Source organism: Buceros rhinoceros, unplaced genomic scaffold (assembly GCF_000710305.1).
Source record: "Buceros rhinoceros silvestris isolate BGI_N320 unplaced genomic scaffold, ASM71030v1 scaffold5275, whole genome shotgun sequence".
NCBI lineage: Eukaryota > Metazoa > Chordata > Aves > Bucerotiformes > Bucerotidae > Buceros > Buceros rhinoceros.
In genome coordinates, this window is record NW_010411102.1 from 11,675 (window position 1) to 30,924 (window position 19,250).

At 49.7% G+C, this 19,250-nt stretch overlaps 1 protein-coding gene across 1 annotated transcript in view; it reads left to right on the forward strand.

Moving 5' to 3' along the window:
• Window positions 1–19,250, forward strand: part of GALNT14 (polypeptide N-acetylgalactosaminyltransferase 14) — a gene marked incomplete at its 5' end in the record, with an annotated part of 39,152 nt that overhangs the window by 9,674 nt on the left and 10,228 nt on the right. The window contains 8 exons of the mRNA XM_010135876.1: window positions 22–89; window positions 2,717–2,782; window positions 4,719–4,840; window positions 9,385–9,472; window positions 10,155–10,239; window positions 11,613–11,716; window positions 16,136–16,262; window positions 18,829–18,921. Coding sequence (XP_010134178.1) covers window positions 22–89; window positions 2,717–2,782; window positions 4,719–4,840; window positions 9,385–9,472; window positions 10,155–10,239; window positions 11,613–11,716; window positions 16,136–16,262; window positions 18,829–18,921 — 753 coding nt within the window. The remainder of the gene's footprint in view (window positions 1–21; window positions 90–2,716; window positions 2,783–4,718; window positions 4,841–9,384; window positions 9,473–10,154; window positions 10,240–11,612; window positions 11,717–16,135; window positions 16,263–18,828; window positions 18,922–19,250) is intronic.

The following is a 19,250-nucleotide window of genomic DNA, read 5'->3' on the forward strand; positions in this document are numbered from 1 at the left end:
TTTTCTCTCTTCATTCTTGAGCGTGCTGAGCCGCACCCCGGTGCTCCTCGTCCATGAAATCATACTAGTGGATGACTTCAGTGATGATCGTAAGTGACCCTTTCTATGTTAAAAGTGATGGGCTGAACCAAAAAAGTCTGTGAGATAACAGATTTATGCAGAGAGGGGGGAAAGGTTTGTCAAAGCGGAAGAAAATTGAAAGCTCTGTAGGTGTGGATAGCAAACCCCACTGTTCCATGTTTGCATTGCCATGTGGAGAATTCAAATTCCAAATGATCAAACCTCTTTTTCTTGTATTATTTTCACAAAAAAAAAAAAAGAAAAGCACGTGGCAAATAATTTTTTATGCCTAGTAGACGTGAATCTAATCCTTACGCGGTTGTATTCTGCCGCAGCTGTGGCGTGTTTAATACGTCTTTCAGCTGCAGCCAGGACAAATTCTGGGCTGACACCACTGGAATTGCGCAGGATGATGAGAGTCTGACCCTCCTGATGTACACATATGTTCTGCATACGTTTATGTAGCAACTAGCAACTCTTGATTGATTTTTCTTTTTTTTCACCCTCTCTTTCACCCATGTAAAGAAGATTTCCTGTATGAGTTGCCCATTTCTGAGATGCACCATAAATAGCACTGTACGCTACAGACAGCCCACATCCTCCTGCCGTTCTTTGCTTGTTAATAACATGACTCAAGTGAAATCAATAGGTCTGATCTCCAGTAGAAGTCAGTAGCTGAAGCCCTGGGGTCTCCCAGGGAACCACTCCAGCTAAAGACCTTCCCAGGGACATGGGAGGGGGGAATATCTGGATGCTGAGAGTAAGTGCTCAAAAAAACTCTCGGGCATAAAAAGGATGGTAAAATACACCTAGGCTGAGCAGCCCATGGCACTTAAAATTTCAAGGAGCTGCAAAATGTAGCCATTTACCAGGAAACGTGAAAACAAAGCCAGAGAGGTTTTTAAAAAAAAAAAAATCTATGCCTTGCTCTTAGATGTTATAAATAGGGACTGCCTCAGAGAGCATTAGGGACAGATTTCACGTGAGACCCACTTCTTGGCATCGACACCTCCCTGGGGAGTTGCTGAAGCCGGAGGAGGGGGTTGCAGTGATTACAGTGAGCTCTGGAGCATCTCCGGTGCACAGGAGAGCAGGCTAGGCAAGCCCGGGGACTGGCAGGGTGGCTGTGACCGAGGAAAGGAGCAGGTGCAAGGACTTACTGCCCTGGTGTACAGCAGAGTAGCCTTTTTGAAGGGTGGAGGAAGTAAATGCTGGTTATTTGGCTAAATAGACAAAGTACTTGCCTTCCTGAAAGGAGAAAGGTTTGTAGAAATGCCAGTTCCCTGTCCAGCACACCTGATGGCATGAGCCTTGGAGAAGGAGCAGGGCTGGGTTTAAAATTCTCTCGTTCCTGGGGCACCAGCGGGGGAGCACTCGCTGGGGGGAGTGTGTTTTCCACCTTACTTAGAGCAGCCCCTCGGCTACTTGAAATCAGCACTCCGCAGCTGTCTTACAACTCCTTTCCTGTGGTAGTCTGAGCCTGCTGGCATCTAGTCTGCATGCATTTACATAAAATGCATGTATTTGCATAATACGCTCTACACACACGGTCAGTTTTTTCCCTGTAACCCACCCTAAGCAATTGGTGCTTTTATCTCGTGCCTAGTTGTGTCTCATTTCTCACCTCTGCCTGTCCACTGACCTTTTATTTGCTGGGGTGCAGTTGTTCTGCACGTGGGTTCCTGCTCTTCCCAGCGAATTTCCATTGTAGGTCTGCAGCCAGCTCCTGCCGCTCCTTCTCCCCTGGGGTACGCAGAACAATGCAATTCTGTGCCCGAGTTGTCAGGGATACCGGTACGGTGATGTCTCTTGTCAACAAAGATTGTTGGAGGGTCTGAAAGCGCTCAGAAGTCCACGTGGGCACACGAGGTGGATGGCGAGGATGGGGCACATGCATGTGTGTTTATAATGCCGAAAGAAGAAGAGGCAGAGAAATGATGAGAGGCACAAAAGGGTTGCAGAGGTCATGGCGTGGGTGTGCAGAGTTAGAGGAGGCTGTGGTGGGTGCAGCTGCCTGCAGACCCAGGTCTTGCTGGGAGAACTCAGTGTGATGAGGGGTACGAGGGCTGCAGGCAGCACCAGGGCAAGAGCAATGGCAGCCACTGCATCTGGGATTGTAGGACCTCCCTGGCTTGGGTGCAGGTGGCTGTGGCGACACTCTACCTCATGGAGCTACTGCCCCAGGCATGAGGAGCCCTTGGATGCTCCACAGGGCTCTCTTTGATCATCCTTTTCTTTTTGCTCAGGGCTCACAGGAGGCTCCTGCCTCATCACACAGACATGCAGTAAACAGCTTATGTGTTGCTTTGCAGCTACCAAAAATAGTCATTTGCATTAATGTGTGAAAACTTTGACTCGGACCCCAACTACAACTCTTCTACGCTGACGTTAGAGTATAATACAGCCGTTCTCAGTGTAAATCTGCTGGGTTTACACTATTGTTATGAGAACTGCTGCTCTGCCTGTCCTGATTGATGCTGTGCGAGCTGAGGGGTAAGACTGTTATGATCCGGCAGTGCCATCACCCTAACAAGCCATCAGCCAGTCCACAGTGGTGTCCTCTGCCTGCCCACAATTTCCCCTGGGACCATCTCTGCTGCCAGAGCCACAACTTGAGAGATGCCAGGTGATGTGTCCTCCTTTTGTGTTTCCCAAGCTGACGACTGCCGCTTGTTGGGCAAGCTCCCCAAGGTGAAGTGCTTGCGGAATGGACAGCGAGAAGGTAAGAGCCACCTGCCTATTACCAGGTGGGAAACCCGGATTTTGGGACACATCAGAGACATGGAGTGCGGGACGGACATCTATGGAGTGGGTGAGAAGGATGGTCAGCAGGTCCTGGGGACGGGGGCCCCTGATGAAAGGAGATGTGATAAAGGGCTGGGATTTGAGATGGGTCCCCCCTCTCTAGCTGAAAAAAGATGGGACTGTGAAGATATCCAGCGAGGCTCAGCTGTAGCTTATTTGCCAGAAAATTAGAACAGGCAAAACAAAGCCTGGGGTCTTATTTTTAAAGATGTTTGCTCTAATGAAAGAGACGATATCTGCTCCTGCTGCTTCTGTAGGAAATTTTAAAAGAATAATTAATTATATTTGAAAGATTAAGAAGGGCTATATGGAGGATGAATGTCTGCCCTACTGGCAACCTTTTGAGATGTTTTCCAGCTCCCCGTAGTCTGAATGGGTGTTTTCAAGTCCTGCTTTGCAGTATTAGGAAAACAAAACACAAAGGGGTTTTTTCATGCTGAAAATGAAATTGGACTGAAATGAAATGAACTGGCTGAAATGAAGTGGACTCACCTGGCATGAGTTCAGGTGTGTGTCCGGAGAGAGTTTGTCCGCAGATTCTTTCTGCGGGAGGTTTCAGCTCTGCAGGTCTCGTGTTGAGGGTGGCATCACCCCGCCATAGGTGTAAGAGATGTATTTGTGTTGGCAGGAGAGTCAGGGAGATCTCCATAGGTCTACATCTCCTTCTCACCCTTTTCTGTTATTGGGGTACATACGTGGTCGCACCTAGCACTGGATGGACCTGGAGAATTGGTGTTCTGTAGAGCAGTCAAGATTTGGAAATCCAGCCTGGAGGGGTTACCTCACTTCACTTAGTAGGTCACTGAAGCTGTGCCCCCTCAGGACCTGCCAGGATTTGGGGAGGGCTGGGTGGCAGACTGTGCCTGCCCACAAAGAAGTTGGAAGAGAGAGAGATGGGGACAACTTGCATTGCCAGAGGTGACCTTGGCAAATGCTGGATTGCTTTAGGCTTGGTTGTCCTATTCTTCTTCTGCTCAGAAGCTGTTCCTTGGCCCCTTTCCTCTGGCGAGTTCTAGTGAAAGTCAGTGACCATCTCCTGCATGGACCAGGGGTGCAGCTGCTCCTGACACCCTTTTGCCTGTCTCTGTCGGCGCCTATTTCCCCTCATATTACACTCTTACTCCTTCACCAAGAAGTTCGGCTCCCTTAGAGCAACCTGCCTGTCCTCCTGTTTGCCAACAGACCATCTCCTTTCTTACGCTGCGGTTCGCCTGAGCAGTGGTGCAGGCGGGAGCTGTTGGAAAGCCAGCTGACTCCTGTAGAAGCAGGGTCACAGGAATAGGAGCATAGCATCTTCTAAGAGCAGCGGTCTGTTCAAAGAGTCTGGTGTGAAATCCATGCGTGCAGCTGTTTTCCATGAGCTCCGTTTTTGTTCATTTGTCTCTCTCACACACACGTGGAAAGGGACACAGCAAGGGAGAGTCAGCAGTCCAAGAAAAGCCCGATTCTGGCATGAGGTGATCCCAGTCGTGACTCCCCTGGCCCATTCCCCGCTGACTGAGGCCTACATTAGATTTATTACTTGCAGGAGGTTATGGAAGCATTTTAAGTCATGTTTTGCCCCAGAAGGTGACAGCAGAAATAATTGTGCAAATTAGGGATTGGCATAAATGCCATAAATCATTCGTCTAAGTGGAGCCATTTATTTGCTCCGCTTTGGTGACCTTGGGAAACAGCTGGTGTGCCTTGCAGCACCGGGAAGGAGGCAGAGAACCCGGGTCGTGTTTTGTGCGAGGGCGATTTAGATGGGTCACAACCCAGGAGATGTGTGCGTGCAGGAGACCGTGCTGAAGGAGCCCTGTGGCATTGCCCGTCTGCCTGGGCAGCAGCTGATGTGGTGTGTCCCTGAACAGGTCTGATCCGGTCCCGAATCCGAGGGGCGGATGTGGCGCAAGCAGGAGTCTTGACCTTCCTCGACAGTCACTGTGAGGTGAATAAGGACTGGCTCCTCCCTCTGCTGCAGAGGATCAAAGAGGTGAGTGTTCCTGAGATACCAGGGCTGTCCTCAGCATGCATTGCTGATGTCCCCCTCCTCTTCCCTCTCAACGGGCACGACCACCCAACTGTAACCAGCAGCGCGCAGGCACCTGAGTAAGGAAGCCATGAGCCTTTGGGGTGCTAAGTGGCCTTTGATGGTCTTCCCCCACCCAGCAGCTAGGTGAGGTTGTCTCCGTGACTGGGGGAGTGTGTGGGTGGGATAAGGTGCCTCCTGGGGCGGTGGGGCTCTAACCAGCAAGCACAGTTTGAGTGGTGAAAGGGGAATACATGGGCAGTGCTCCAGCAGAGTTTTTAATTAGGATCATGTAAAATGCTCAGCACTGATGATTTAAGGGAGTGACGGCTCCTTGAATAGGGGCCGAATTTAATTTCATGCAAATTAAGCGCTAATAAATTGATTTAATAGGATTTAAATTCTGCTGATTTCGGAGCAGACAATGACATTCTTGCCTTTCGCTGGCGGCGACTCTCAGCAGACAAGTGCAGGGAGGCTCCCAGCACCTTGTCAGCTGAGTCAGAGGGAGCTCTGTGCTGGTGACCTGCTGGCATGATGCAGAGGTTGAAGCCTTCAGCTCCGGTGTGTACACAGGGTCCTTCCCCTTCACTGCGTCTCGTTCCTCCACCCTTGCCACACCTCTGGCTCCCGATTGCTAGTATTTATTACTTGGTAATTTTAAAACTACTGAGTTATGTTGAAATAAAGGCAGCTGAGGAGCAAGGGGCAGCTGAGGGGCAAGGGGAAGCCGAGGTGGTGTGTTATGGAGAAACCTGCTCGGCTGCTGTTCATGGTGTCCCTCATCCAAGGCATCCTGCTTTCCACACCACCATAGGTGACAGCTGTGCTGGCTGGGCTGTGCGTCCCCTGTATGCAGCAGCAATGGGACGGGGGGAAGGGGGGGCACAGCACCAGGGCAGGTCGCTCCATGGTGGGCAAGGGAATTTGGTGCTGCTGGCACTCGTAGTGCAGCAGGAGCTGGAGAGATCTCAACCTCAGTTTGCAGACTGGGCCAGGTTGCTGCTGCTAAGTGGTAGTACAATGAAAATGGCCTTTTCATATTATTGATCACAGCTCTGGTGGAATTATGAGAACACATGCTATGATAACCCACTTGAGCCTCGTAGCTGGCCTGCCCCAGGGTGGGGTTCACCACCAAACTTCTCTGCATTGATCATTCCTCTGAGCTTTTTTTGGAGGCAGGCATTCCTCATTCTCTGCTGAAATCCTGCTGTATTTCGGTGGGGAATATTCAGAGGAATTGCCTTTTTCCCAGGCAGATCTTTTGATGTGTTTTGGCAGGAGAAGGACAGCAGTGGCAGCAGTAGGGGACAGGCAGAGCTGCATTCCTGGGCAGCTCTGGGACTGTGCCCCACGTTCAGCACCCATGGGGTAAATGAGTGTGGATGCCACATGCAGCGTCACCTAGGAGTTTCCCTGCATCATGGTCTGATGCAGGTTCATCAAATGCACCTCCATGAACACGTTTTTTTGTTTGCTCTTCTGAGTTAAATCTTTCTGTGGCTGGGGGTAAGCCAGTCTTACAGTCTAAGCTTGCGCTGCTGCTCGTGCAGCCCTTTCCCTGCCCAGTGTCTTGCAAACCAGGAAGCAACGGAGCCTTCCTGTGAAGAGTGGTGAGGGACCTGCAAATTAAGTGGCGTCCGACTTGCTGGCTTTTTAACTGCTCAGAAAAACGGCTGGATAACGCAGAGAGTCTTCGCTCTCCTCCTTCCCACTGTGCCCATCCTTTCCGTCAGGGTTAAAATATTGATCAGTGAAGTGTATGAAATGTTACTGCTGCCACCTTCAGGCTGTGCTAAAGAGATGGCTTCCCTGTCCGACTGCTGCCCGGAGGATTAGCCACCTAGAAAGAGCATCTTCTTACCATGTAACTCCTAGGAACAGTCTGCTTTGAGCTAATGTGATTTCAGCTTCAAGCAAAGGAGCAGCAAGTGGCTCTTGCTACCACCAGCCATCCCGTGTCTTGCTTCTCCTTCCCGGTCTTGGGCTGAGCAGCTATTCCTGCAGCTTGGTGTGGTGGGAAATGCCGTAGCCTGTGTGGGCCACCATGTACCTGCATGGAAACATGCGAAGGTGCCCCTTGAGTGCCACATCACGCAAAAATTTCCCGGCAGCTGATGGCACCCCTCCCCAGGCCCACGGTCACTTTGGGTGTGGGCAGGGCGTGCCCAGCATGTGGCTTTGGAAACAAGCGGGACTAGAAAGGCTAAGAGCAAGTGGTGATGTGGGGAGGTGTGTGTGTGGTGGGGGAGTCGAGAGGCAGTCTGGGGGTCTTGGACCTGTGTGCAGGAGGGTGCGTGTCCCACGGAGTGGCAGTGACAGCGGGTGTTTTGCGTCAGCACATTTGTGAGCACGACTGTAAGTACATGGGCACAGGCTCTTGATTTTACTTGCACGAGGAATATCTCTAAAGCCATTAATGGTGCATTTCAACTGAATACCTTCACTAAAAATGTAATTATTCAGCCCAAGGTGTTTTTACAGTATGACTCAGTGAGCTTGCCCCAAACTGACTTTGCAAATGGCACTGGGCTGAACCAGTGGATGGTGACCCTCCATTTTCAGCCCCCTCAAGCAGCCCCCTGAGTTTGATGCTCTCCTGGAGCAGGAGGAGGCAGGTGAGGGGCAGCTTGGCCCTCTCACCTTGCCTGATGCTACTGTAGGGCCAGAGGAGCAATTGTGACCCTTTTTGTTGACCTCCTGACATGGAGGTTGGGAAACAAGCTACTGTCAAGATCCTTTAACAACGCTGAAACGTGTCCTGTGTCTTCAGGACCATGTTCAGAGTTTTTTCATGTTAATTTAGTACTATAATTTGGCTCCTTTGCAAAGTGTATTAGAGAAATGCATTCTCAGGTTTTTGAGAATTTCATGTGAAAGACAATTGAAGATTTGGACATTGTTAATATTAACATGCCCTGGCATGACAGGGTATCAAAAAAAAACCCAGAAAGGTGAAGCTGACTATAATAAGATCTGCTGCTCAACCCAAAATAAATCATAGCAACAGTGCTGGGCACTTGAGCATGCCGTTCTTTTCTATTGAGGTCAGAGAGACCTTCATGAAAGCTGAGTAAATAAATGTCCCCGTGACATGGCAGGGAAAGTGAGGCAGGGAAAAGGCTGCACTGCTGAAAGCTGCTGGCACTCTGCAATAATGCACTCAGCCAAGAGGAAAAGCGGATTTTCCTGCAAGAAGTTGTGCCATGCAGTGAGTACAGGGGTGGAATCGAAACTGGGGAGAGGCACGGGCTGGTTAGAAATGCTCACCAGTAAGATGCTTGAGGGGCAAGTTTTAAATGACTAGACACAACCCTTTTCCTGCAGTGTTCTGCCCGGCAGATGCTTTGCTTACAACCTTTCCACTACCCTCAGGCACCCAGAGGATCGTTGGGTGTATTGAGCTGTGGCAGTTCGGGGGCACTATGCAGCAGCTGCTGGGAGTTTGAAAGGCTCATCGTGCTTGGACCTGACTGGAGTTTCTCCGTGCAGTACGGGACCGGACATAGTTATGAAAATACCCAGTATTTGTCAAGCTCTAGTCCAGCTCTTAGCTCATGGCCTTTGGTTGCTTCTTCCCACAGCTGCATTTGAATACTTCCTTGTTAGGACTAATTTCTGAAACAAAGTCTTTTCCAAACCTGTGTGTGCTTAGATGCTTTCCTTTTCGTGGCTGTGAAAAACTGTTTGATATGGTGAGGGTAAAGAAGTTTCAGCTCTAATTGGAGTTTGGGATTTTTTAAAAGTAAAAGAGAGATAAGAGACCAGTCAAAGCTGTCAGAGTCTCTTCCTCTTGTAGAGTTTTTTTTTGTTCATAACTGTTTGTATAATTTCTTTGCCCGTAACAAGATGTTAATTAAATCACCACCTACTATTTAAAATAATTTCGGTCTTTATTTTTAACCCTTTCACACTTTTGGCAAAATTCTGACTGTATCCCCATAGGTTGTACATTTTAAATGGCCTGTATTTAAGCTGCTTGACTGCCTGTGGTTTTCCTCTGTCATTTCAACTGCCTGTTTATCGCCCGACTTCTGAAATCCAGTAAAAAATATTTGAGGGAGGTGAAAGGGGAATACATTGGCGAATTTGCAAAAGGCAGACAGAGCTTTGTGTTCAGGCAGCCTCAGTGCCAAGTACACGCACAGCCTGCGGAGGTAGAGACTGCAGATGAAGCCAAACTGGTGAGAGATGCTGGGCCCGGCAGCACTCAGTCCTCTTTCCCAGGAGAGATGGTGCCGTCTCTCTGGCCATGCCAGCCTCCTTCGGTGGCACGGCCCTGGCTCCCAGCAATACCCCTGCTGCTTGGCGCTGCTGCCATTAAGTCCATGGTTGAACTGATGTGATGGCTGAGGAGGAGGAGGAAGTGATGGGCACTTGTCCCTGACAAACCTGAATGACACCAAGATTTCCAGCCACCTGGTGTCTCTAGGAGTCAGAGCATCCTTTGACCAGTTTGAGTGGTGTGATCTGAAGTCGTGGATCCTTTCACTTCTGCTTTCCAGGATCCCACCCGCGTGGTCAGCCCCGTTATTGACATCATCAACTTGGACACTTTTGCCTATGTGGCAGCTTCCTCGGACCTCAGAGGAGGTAAGTCCGAGCTGCTTGCATGACCTGCGGGTGTCTATCCTGTGGTGTGAGCATGCAGTGGCCCGAGGAGCTGGTGGCTCTGCACCACGCCACTGGCTCCTGCTGTCTTGCAAAAAGCACATTAGCACTGTTCAGTGCTCCCCGCTGGCTGTCTTCAGGCTATTTTAGAGACAGGTAAGTGTGGCGTGAGGAATGGTGTTTGCTACAGTGGATAAAGTGGTCAAGCAGGAAAGAAGGGTCACGTTGAAGCCACCCTTGGCAGCACTGAAAGCCTGGCTGCCAGCAAGAGGAGATGGGGGACGTCTAGGCAACAAATGGAGGACGCGACTGTAAGCACTTATTAGTATGCCTGTGCTATTTGTAGCACACAATATCCATCAGAGCGTGTGTCTGTGTGCGCAAGGGGACAAAGTGAGGTTTCAGCAGCAGCTTTTATTCTGACTTTTCCTGCCTTCAGAGTGCTTCATTTTGCAATTATAATGCAATACGTTGTTTCTGGTTCATATGCACTAGTAAAATATATTAGTCATTGGACTCTTCTCCCAAGAGCTGCATCTCCATGACTTAAGTAATTTGAAAATGTGGAAAATACTCCATCAAACATGGCTGCTGCAGCCTGCATTGCCTCCTGATCCAAACCTGTTTCTCATTTCACCATGATACTTCTCTACTTCAATTTTAGGTTTTGACTGGAGTCTGCATTTCAAATGGGAGCAGCTTTCCCCAGAGCAGAAAGCCAAACGACTTGATCCCACTGAACCCATTAAGTAAGTCAAGAGGAGGAAAGAGGCACCTGAGGAACACGGGGCAGTATATGCACCTCATCTGACCTCACGTGTGTCACCATGCACCACAGCAGTGTGATATTCCTTGCATGACACCTCTGAACTTCTAATACCTGTAGGAAGCTCCTGGCTAGCTTGTTTTGTAATACAGCTTCACCTCCCAACACTGAAGCCTGAACGTGCTACAAAGGTAGAGGGGTTATATTTATGGTTGGTTGTGTTTTGGTGGTGCTAAGAAGACTGAATATGGTTAGAGAAAAAGCCCAGTGCTCTAGACTCCTGCTCCTTTCAGCTCAGCCATCTCTTAAAATGAGGCTCTGTCTTCAGCCCACTTGATAAAAATGTCGTGTCTGGTCCAGCCTTTGCAGATCAGCACTGCTCTTCTGGAGCTCACTGAAGGCTCCTCAGAAATTTGGGATGTGCAGGAGAGATAACGAAACTGAACAAGAGAGATGCCATCTGTCCTCGTGCCGTGGGATGGAAGGAGTCCTTCATTCTGCTGGAAGCCTCTCCTGGCAGCAAGCCTAGTGCTGCTGTGTGCATTTTCAGCTGGGAAACGCTGGGATGTGTGGCGTGGAGGAGACCGAGTGTTGGGGGAAGCTCAGAATCTCAGAAAGCTCACAGGGGAGCAAAGCACTGCTTCTCCTTAGGATGCTGTTGTTAACAGGAGCTCTTGCTGGCTTGCCACGTAGGGCACTGTGTAGACTAGCCTGGGCACTGCAGTCACCCCCGCTCCTCCCAAGCCTGTGCTAAGGCATCCACACTGTCTGCAACTATTCAGTTGCAGAAGACTGGACCTGTGCCAGCAAATGGCAAGTCTCCTCGAGCTATCTTCTGGGTCTGCCCTCCCCGCCTCCATAGACCTTCTCTGTGCAGTTTTCTTAGCTAATCCAAAGAATGAAAAATAACCCTGTTTTGAAATAAAGATCACACAGTTAGCGATGGCTTTTAAAAAGCCCGTCTGAATTGGCTCTGCCTTCCTCTCCCCAGTGGAACAGTGCTCTTAATAGGCTGGCTCCAGGCAAAATGCCCGTCTGAGTGAATAACCCCCCGAGCGCTAAGTGCATTTTTGATGCTGAAGCCTACAATCAGGGCTGTGAACTTCGGGCTTATAGAAGTTGTGCATTAGCCAGTCATTAAGTGCCAGGCAATTTATGATTGACAGCAAAATCCAAGGCAGCAGAAAGAAAGACTCAGATGCTTTTTTGGAGGTGTGTTGTCCTTGTTTGGCGAGGGGATATATAGGAAATGTCCTGACAATGGAAGATGATGCAAATGGTAGGGTTGCTTCTGTGCATCCAGGTGCTGCAGCAGTGTTTGAGAGCGTGTCCCCTCTTCCCTTACCCATTCTGCAGGACTCCCATCATTGCCGGGGGGCTATTTGTGATTGACAAATCCTGGTTCAACCATCTGGGGAAGTACGACAGTGCCATGGACATCTGGGGTGGGGAGAACTTTGGTGAGTCGCTCTTCTTTCTCCTATGCCTTGCTGTGTTGGCTTCTGTTCCTGAGTCATGCCAGATGGATACACAGTCAATTTGGGCTTCGCTTTGAATGCTCTGCATGGTTTCCCTCACTTAACATTCGTAGGTTATGGTCTCAGGTGAGTAAGGGATCCTGCAACCACGAGTGGTGGGAAGTGAGCAATTGCTGGTGCTTGGGACTCCCTGCCTTCCATGCTGCTTTGATTGCCTATAGGTAAATACCCTAAACCACAGAGTTCCCAGCTTTGGTTTACCAAACGATGAGAACATCACACGCAACCTTCCTTCCGGATCTTATTTTCTCATTAAAAAAAGCAAAGACATTTCTTATTCCATTGTCTGATGACAGCATTTTGACACTATGAACTGAGGCATCAGAGCCTCCCTGAATTTGCAGGGTGCCTGAAACAGTAGCTCCAACAGCGTGCTGCAAGCAGGTGGCAAAGTAACTTGGCTGCTTATCCATTTCTGTATCGCTGAGTGCTGCCAGGCTCTCCTTAACACTATCATTTTTTCTACACAGAAAAAAAAAGGTTAAGAGCTGACCTCATTGAGCCACCTCTGCCAATTATTGCAGGGCAAGGTGGGCATTAAGAAATCTACTGCATGCAGGCTTGAGAGGGCACATGAAGGAGGTAACAGCTTGTCCCTTGTCCCCCATGTCAAGCGGAGCTGGATCAGGCTGGGCTGTTCTCTCTTTGAAGCTGTAGTGATGCTGCAGATCAGAGCAATAGACTGTATCCATGAAAGAAGGGGGAGGCACTCGATGTCAGGGAGACAGATCAGAACCTGGCTTTAATAGCTCACACCTCTGGGGACCATGGCTAGCAAGGAAGGAAGGATCTTGTGTCTTAGCACATGCAGCGATGCTGTCAGTCATCCAAGAGAACAGATGCTGCCGCCTGCAGTAACCCGTCCGCTGCCTGGCACTGTTGTTTCCTTCACATGCCTTTTTCCTCTAGCATATTTTATTTATTTATATCTTGTTATGCAGTAGGATCTCTCTCCTTCGTGCTTTCTCTCTGTGAGTAGGTATCTTGCCACCAGACTGATGCAAAGCCTCTGCTCCTCTGCGAGTGGTGGCTCTGAGGAAACCTAGGAGGGGAGCAGCAACCCTCCTGCCTCCTGCTGCTAGACCAATGGCCCAAAGAAAGCATTCAAGAGGGGGACTAGACAGGAGGAGAGGAACAGCCACACCATGCCTGACCCGCTGTCCATCTCTGCTCACCACTCATCTCTGGCAGCAGCCAGCCCGAGCTGCTCCTGGGAGATGAACAGTGATGGGGCAACTCATGCTCCGGGGAAGCTCCATCCTGGCAGCTTGTCTGATGCCCTGCAACTTCAGGCATTGACCTCCTTCGCAGGCCTGGTGCTGTGGTTATGGCCCATCCTACGGAGCTCGATGTTTTCCTTACTGGTGCTGTGTCCCGGGCGGCTGGTCTCGACCGTGCACTGCTGCGCTGCAGGGTGTAATGCTGCCGCAGGGCATTGGCCTGACAAAGGAGAGGTTAATACTGCAACAAAGAAGTGTAGGTCTGTAAGCAGTAGGGCAGATTCCGTCTTGTCCATTGCCCTGAGAGCAGAAGTGTGCCTGGCTCAAAGCTGCGTACAGGCAAGGGTGGCTGTGACTCTGCTGGCCCCGGTCAGTTGTGAGCAGGTGACAGAGAGCAGTTGCTGACTGAGTGCCTGCTCATTTTGGGTGCTTGCAGTGAACCATGTGTTTTCTGGTAGCTTAGTCCTGACTCTGGTACTGGGGCGCATCGTTGCTGCCTTTAATGTTAATTACTGGGCAGCTAGAGGGGGCTGGAGACTTCAGGCAAAACAAAAGCAGATGTGTTTGGGTTAGAAGGAGGACGTTGTAGGTGTTTTACTTCTTAAATTTACTTAATCCCCTGTAGGTGAATTATAAATAATGGCAGAAGGATTTGCAGGCTAGCAAGAAGAGCTAAAGGTATTTTGCCAAGCTAAGGCCAAGCCCAGTGCACCCCAACGTGTTCTGCCCACGTCTCTCCTGCAGGTTGCTCCAAGAGGCCACCCACACTGGATACACCTCTCAAGGGTCAGGTGAAGCACACTGTTGGTTCTGCTCCCCTGGCTCCTTTGAGCTGGCCTCGAGCCATTCCTTCACTGGTGCCTCGGTTTACCTCCTCCGAAGGCACTTAGTTCTCAGCTGCCTGTCTGGAGACCTTGCTTGTTTGCTGCCATGGATAGCTGCGTGGGGCATCCTTACCTGCTGAAACCTGTGCTTTAATTGCTTCTGCTGGGACTGGAGCAGGGTCTGCAGGGTGCAGCGTGTCTGAAGCAGAGAGCTCAGACTCCTCACCATCTCCTGCCTACCCAGCTCTGTGTTCTGAGGACAGTTTGCAATGCACAGAGATCACCTCAGCCCACCTCTTCATTAGACTTTAAGTTAAGAGCAGGCGAGGACTGAATGGTGCAAGTCTTTGCCCTGTAGCACTTCAGGGAACTGCTCTTTTCCCAGGCTGAGCAGAAGGACCAGAGGAGGGGAAGGCCCAATCCTGTGGTTCACAGTTGCTCAGCTGGTTTATTGGGCACCCTTCTGATTTACACGGCAGTGCTGGCGGTGCAGCCGGTGCTGGGATACACAGGCAAATGAAAGCAACAGCCACGCGTGAGGGGAACTGAGCACAGCAACTTAGAGAGGCCACATCCTGCCATAATCTCATTTCTCTGCAGCTGTGAATAAGGTTTCTCTCAGTATTGCACCAGGACACAGCACAAGGGCACGTTTTATTGGCCTGGTAATACCCAACGCTGGGGAAAGTGGTGAGGCTCCAGCTGCTCTTGCAACTCTTGTCTGTAAACGCAGCAACGAAGGGAAAGGGAGAGGATTTCTGGAAAAAAATACTTCTCTTCCCTGCTTTGCCTTCCCATCCCAGCCTTTGCCGGCCCCTGCTGCCAGGGCCAGCTGTTGGAGATAGGCTCAAGCCTTGAATTTTGGACCTGGGCATCAAGGCAAGAGGGCTTTGTGGCTGTGCCAGCCTGCCATCTCCATCAGCTCAGGAGCAGGTAGGTGCTGGGAGTGGGGATGGGAGAGACATGAAGGCAGGTGGCTCTCACCTCTGCAGCAATGTGCACGTCAGAGCTGAGCTGCATGTGCTGAGAATAGGTGGCTCTAGAGGTCTGGGCTCCAATTCTTCTTTGCTCATTGAAACTGTGGGTTGTTTTTGGAAGGATGGTAGTGGAGGAGGAGGATGACGACTTTTACCCATACTGCCCAAATGGCCTTTCCACCACAGGTGCTTGTCTTGCCAACATCCAACCTGGGGACACATCATCCTTGTGCTGGCACATGTGAGGGGGCTGCCAGGAGCATGAGCTGGCAAAGATATGTGGCCTGCTGTGTGACTTCTGTAGTTAACGTTTTTTTGGGGGGAGGGGGGGGAAGTGAAAAGGAATTTATAGGTTTGGAGTAAATATATGCTACGTGTAGCTCTGTACTGTCAACAGATGATAAAATAGGGTGCAAAGAACTGCTGAAGCCTTTTCTTCTTAATTTAGTTTCTTTTCCATGCTGGTTCTATCTAAGCATGACTTTCTGACAATATAGCTGCAGATTCACAGCTTTACAGACGTTAGGACCAGATGGACCCATTAGATCAGCCATTCTGCTCACCCGTCCTACCTCACCAGCTTCTGTCACCAACTTTCATCCATCTCCCTGTCAATTGCCCCATAACTGCTGGTGTCAATTGTGCCACAGGCTCATTTTCCTCCAGAAGCGTCCCATGGACCAGCCAGAGAGCACCTTGGGGCAATATTTCCTGTACTGATGGCTCATCCAGACTTTTTTTGGATAATCCATTCCACCACTGACCTTTGCTTGTGTGAAGGTGTGTGCTGTGTTGGACTGCAACACTGGCAGTCACAGCCCAGAGTACGTGCTGGGCAGGGTAAGCTCCTACCCTGTTTTGAGACAGGTGATGGGTATGCAGCTCTCTGTTCACTTTGCAGAATCTGTGGTGGATTCATAAAGATAATGACAGTCATAGTGATTAATAAACAGAATTCACGGCCTCTCCTGATGACCTTGACAGCCCTTTAGAGGGAAGTGACTCTGAAACAGGCAGCACAGAAGTAATTATGGGAGCATGAAACTGGCAAAATGATTCTGCAATCTAAGCGGGGTTGCGTGAAAAGGGACCTACTTAATGTCTTTCTATAGCCATTGTGATAGCACCTGCTGTGCACTGACTTCAAACTGATCACAAGAAGCTTTGAAATGTGCTTTTAAGGGAATTGTGCCTAGGGAAGACCCTCTGGTAATTGATTTACCCCACTTACATGTGGCAGAGCATGAAGTGAGAGGTAACACCAGGGTCCAGCCCGCTCTAGGACAGAAAGACAAAATGCTGAAGCTGCTTTTCTTGTAGAAATCTCTTTCCGTGTGTGGATGTGTGGAGGGAGCCTGGAAATCATCCCCTGCAGCCGCGTTGGACACGTCTTCCGGAAAAAACATCCATACGTGTTTCCAGAGGGAAACGCCAATACATACATTAAGTAGGTGTTTTGTACTTGCTTAGTTTTTGTGAAGTGAAATAAGGTGCTGCCTTGTGAGGAGGGGGGAGCAGAGAAGACAGGGAGGAAAGTTTGTTTGGAAAACTTTGAAATATCCCTGGGCAAAAATCTCCTGAGCCGAAGAAAATGCAAGTCAGTACGACTCTCCCTTAGGATTTCTGCAGGGTTGAGAATATGACAGAAATAGGACGCTTGTACGGTACCTTTCATCAGCATGGAAATGGAGGGATGGCCCCAGCATCTCCCTGAGCACTAGCTACTGTAACAGCAAATGGTTTAGACCCTAAGGTTGTCAGAACACATTTATAATGACCTGAAATCAGGCTGCCAGCAATGTCTGTCAGTACCCAGCGACCTTAGCTGAGCGCTGAGCGTGGCTCAGCTGAACCAGAAAATTTGGTTCCCGATGCCTCTCAGGGAGAGGAGCTGAGCAGCGTGCTGGAGCAGGCAGCTTTGCCTGGGGCTGGTGCTGCCCCTTGAGCAGGGGCATGATGGGCTGCACCTCGCTGGTGGGGGCACCGAGGGACCTGCCAGGGCATCCCAGCTGAAGGGGATCTGTCCTCATTTGCAGGAACAGAGCCTCAATAAAGTACTGAAATATCTGGCTGGAATGGGCCAAGATCCTGGAAACAGCAGTCCAGAAGTGGGCATCAGCATTGGAGAGATGATGGGAGCAGCTAGTGGAGTCAGAAAAGATTTCTTCCTCTTTTAGTCCGTGAGGCTGAAGGTTGTAATTAAACAACAGAGAAAAACACTGGGGTCACTTATACTTAATACAAAGTTGTTTCTCAGCTAAACTTCATTTGTGTGTGTTCACACACCAGGCATTCCTTTTATCGTGGCTTTACCAGTGTTCTGAAGAGCCAGCAGTATTTGTGAAGACCCACCTGCTGGCAGCGGGGTTACCACTGACCCGGGCTCCCTGCAGCTTTCCCACGCTTTGCGCGAGATGACGAACTGGGCGAGTGCAAATTACATCTCTCAGTTATATCTAATAGGGGATTTCCAGCCACACAGTGTGTGGGGCAGGAAGGAGATTTTGTCACATTTCTTCAAAAAGACGGTGGAGAGGGGCACAGTGTGTTGCTGGCAAACAAGAAGGGCACAAATTTGAGCATCATGAGGAGGGCTCTTGCTTTTAGTAGCTGAATAAGTCTTCTAGAGAAGAGATGGGGATGTGGCAAAACCACTGTTGGAGTCGCTGCAAACCTTTGTTTAAAGGTAGTGTCTGCATCGCATCACCTGCAGGAGGAGCAAAGGAGCTCAAATGGGGATGGCTCTTCCGGCTGCACCTCAGGCACAGGCATCCAGGGACTTTGGGAAGGTCTGAATCATGCCTAGGTGTGAGCCTTGACATTCATCTCCATGTTTCTTATAAATGACGTCAGGAAGCCAGACAGAAAAAAACCCTGCGCTTTGAGGAAGGTGAGGTACACATGTAGACGCTGACTTAGGCATCTCTTGAGCAAGAGCACTTAGACTATGCGAGTGGCCTTAGAGAGGAAAAAGCACCATGAATCAGCATGAAAAGGGAGAAACGTATTTATAGGCATTAGGAACTGGGATTCTATTAACCTTACAGTATCTGTCAGCCTTAAACTTAATGTTACATTATACAGACTGAGAGGAGAAGTAGCTTCTGGCAACCCGATGCTAGGTTTAAACAGAGATGTTAGTAAAAAATATCTCCACCTTTCTGCCAGATATTGATTTTTTTTTTTCCACACGGCCTCTACTTCAGTGCAAGAGACAGCTCAGACACCAGTGTTTGCTAGCTTTGTGTATGGACTATCTCCTTTTCTGTCTGCATGGGGCTTGGCTGGATCCAGAGCCTGCTCCATGGCACAGGCAGCTTAGTGCTGTGGTAGCAGTAGCTCGGAGGCACTGGCCTACCTTGGAGCAGGAGCTTGGAGAACTCCGCTGACCCAGGCAGGAATAGGCATGAAGCACCAAAGCCGTTTGTGAGGAGAGTTAGGGCCACCTGAAGTCAACAGAAGATTTCCTCAGGTTCATAAACGTTCTGCAGACACCTGACTGATGTGGACGACTGACATTTATGCTACAGCACTGTGGCCAAAGTGGTTTCTCTTAAGCTTTGAATGCTGAGATTTGCCTCAGTTAAATCTAGGTAAAGCAGAAGAGTCCATACAGGATTGAAGCAAAGAAAACATTTGCCTTCAGTCTTTGACAAATTTTGCACCACTTTTCAGAGCTCTGTCCCAACCATTAAATAAAGCCCTCAGGCACACCTGCCTGGGAGATGATGCTTAAGAGAAGCTTTGGTTCTGAGTCTGGTGGATGCAAAGCATCTGACTGAGTTCGAAATGGTGAATTCAAGCTTTGGCACATTGTGTTTGGTTCCTGGAGTAATGGGGAGGAGGAGTGCCTTCTCTAATAGCAAGGGGTGGGCTGGATTAAAGGCAGTTTGGGTGAAGCCAAAGATCAAGTTGAGGATGGAAGAAGAGTGGGATCAATTAGATAACGTGTTTTAGAAAATTTCACCGTGGAGACTTCCTTGGTTTCACCTGTCTTTCACTGTCTCCTTCAGAAACACCAAGCGCACGGCAGAGGTGTGGATGGACGAATTCAAGCAGTACTACTATGCAGCTCGTCCCACAGCCCAAGGGAGGCCTTATGGGAAGTGAGTGTCTTCCTCTGCTGCCTGTGCCCTGCCTGCTGCGGTGGGTGTTCACGGTGACGTCGCCCTGCTGCGGAAACTCGCCTGTTGTTTCTGTAGTAACACTCAATTAAATGCTAATGTAGGCAGATGCTACGAGCACAGCAATGACACGTATAAACAGCTAGTTTATGTGCGGGGCTGGTTTATCCCAGTGACTGAACCGAACCGAGGTGGGGGAAGAACCCCTCTGCCTATCCTGCCTTTGGCATTAGAGACAAGTACAGAGCGGAGTTTAGTGGGGAGAGTCCAGAAGTCTTGCTGGCAGCTGAAGGGGCAGGAAAGTAACCAGA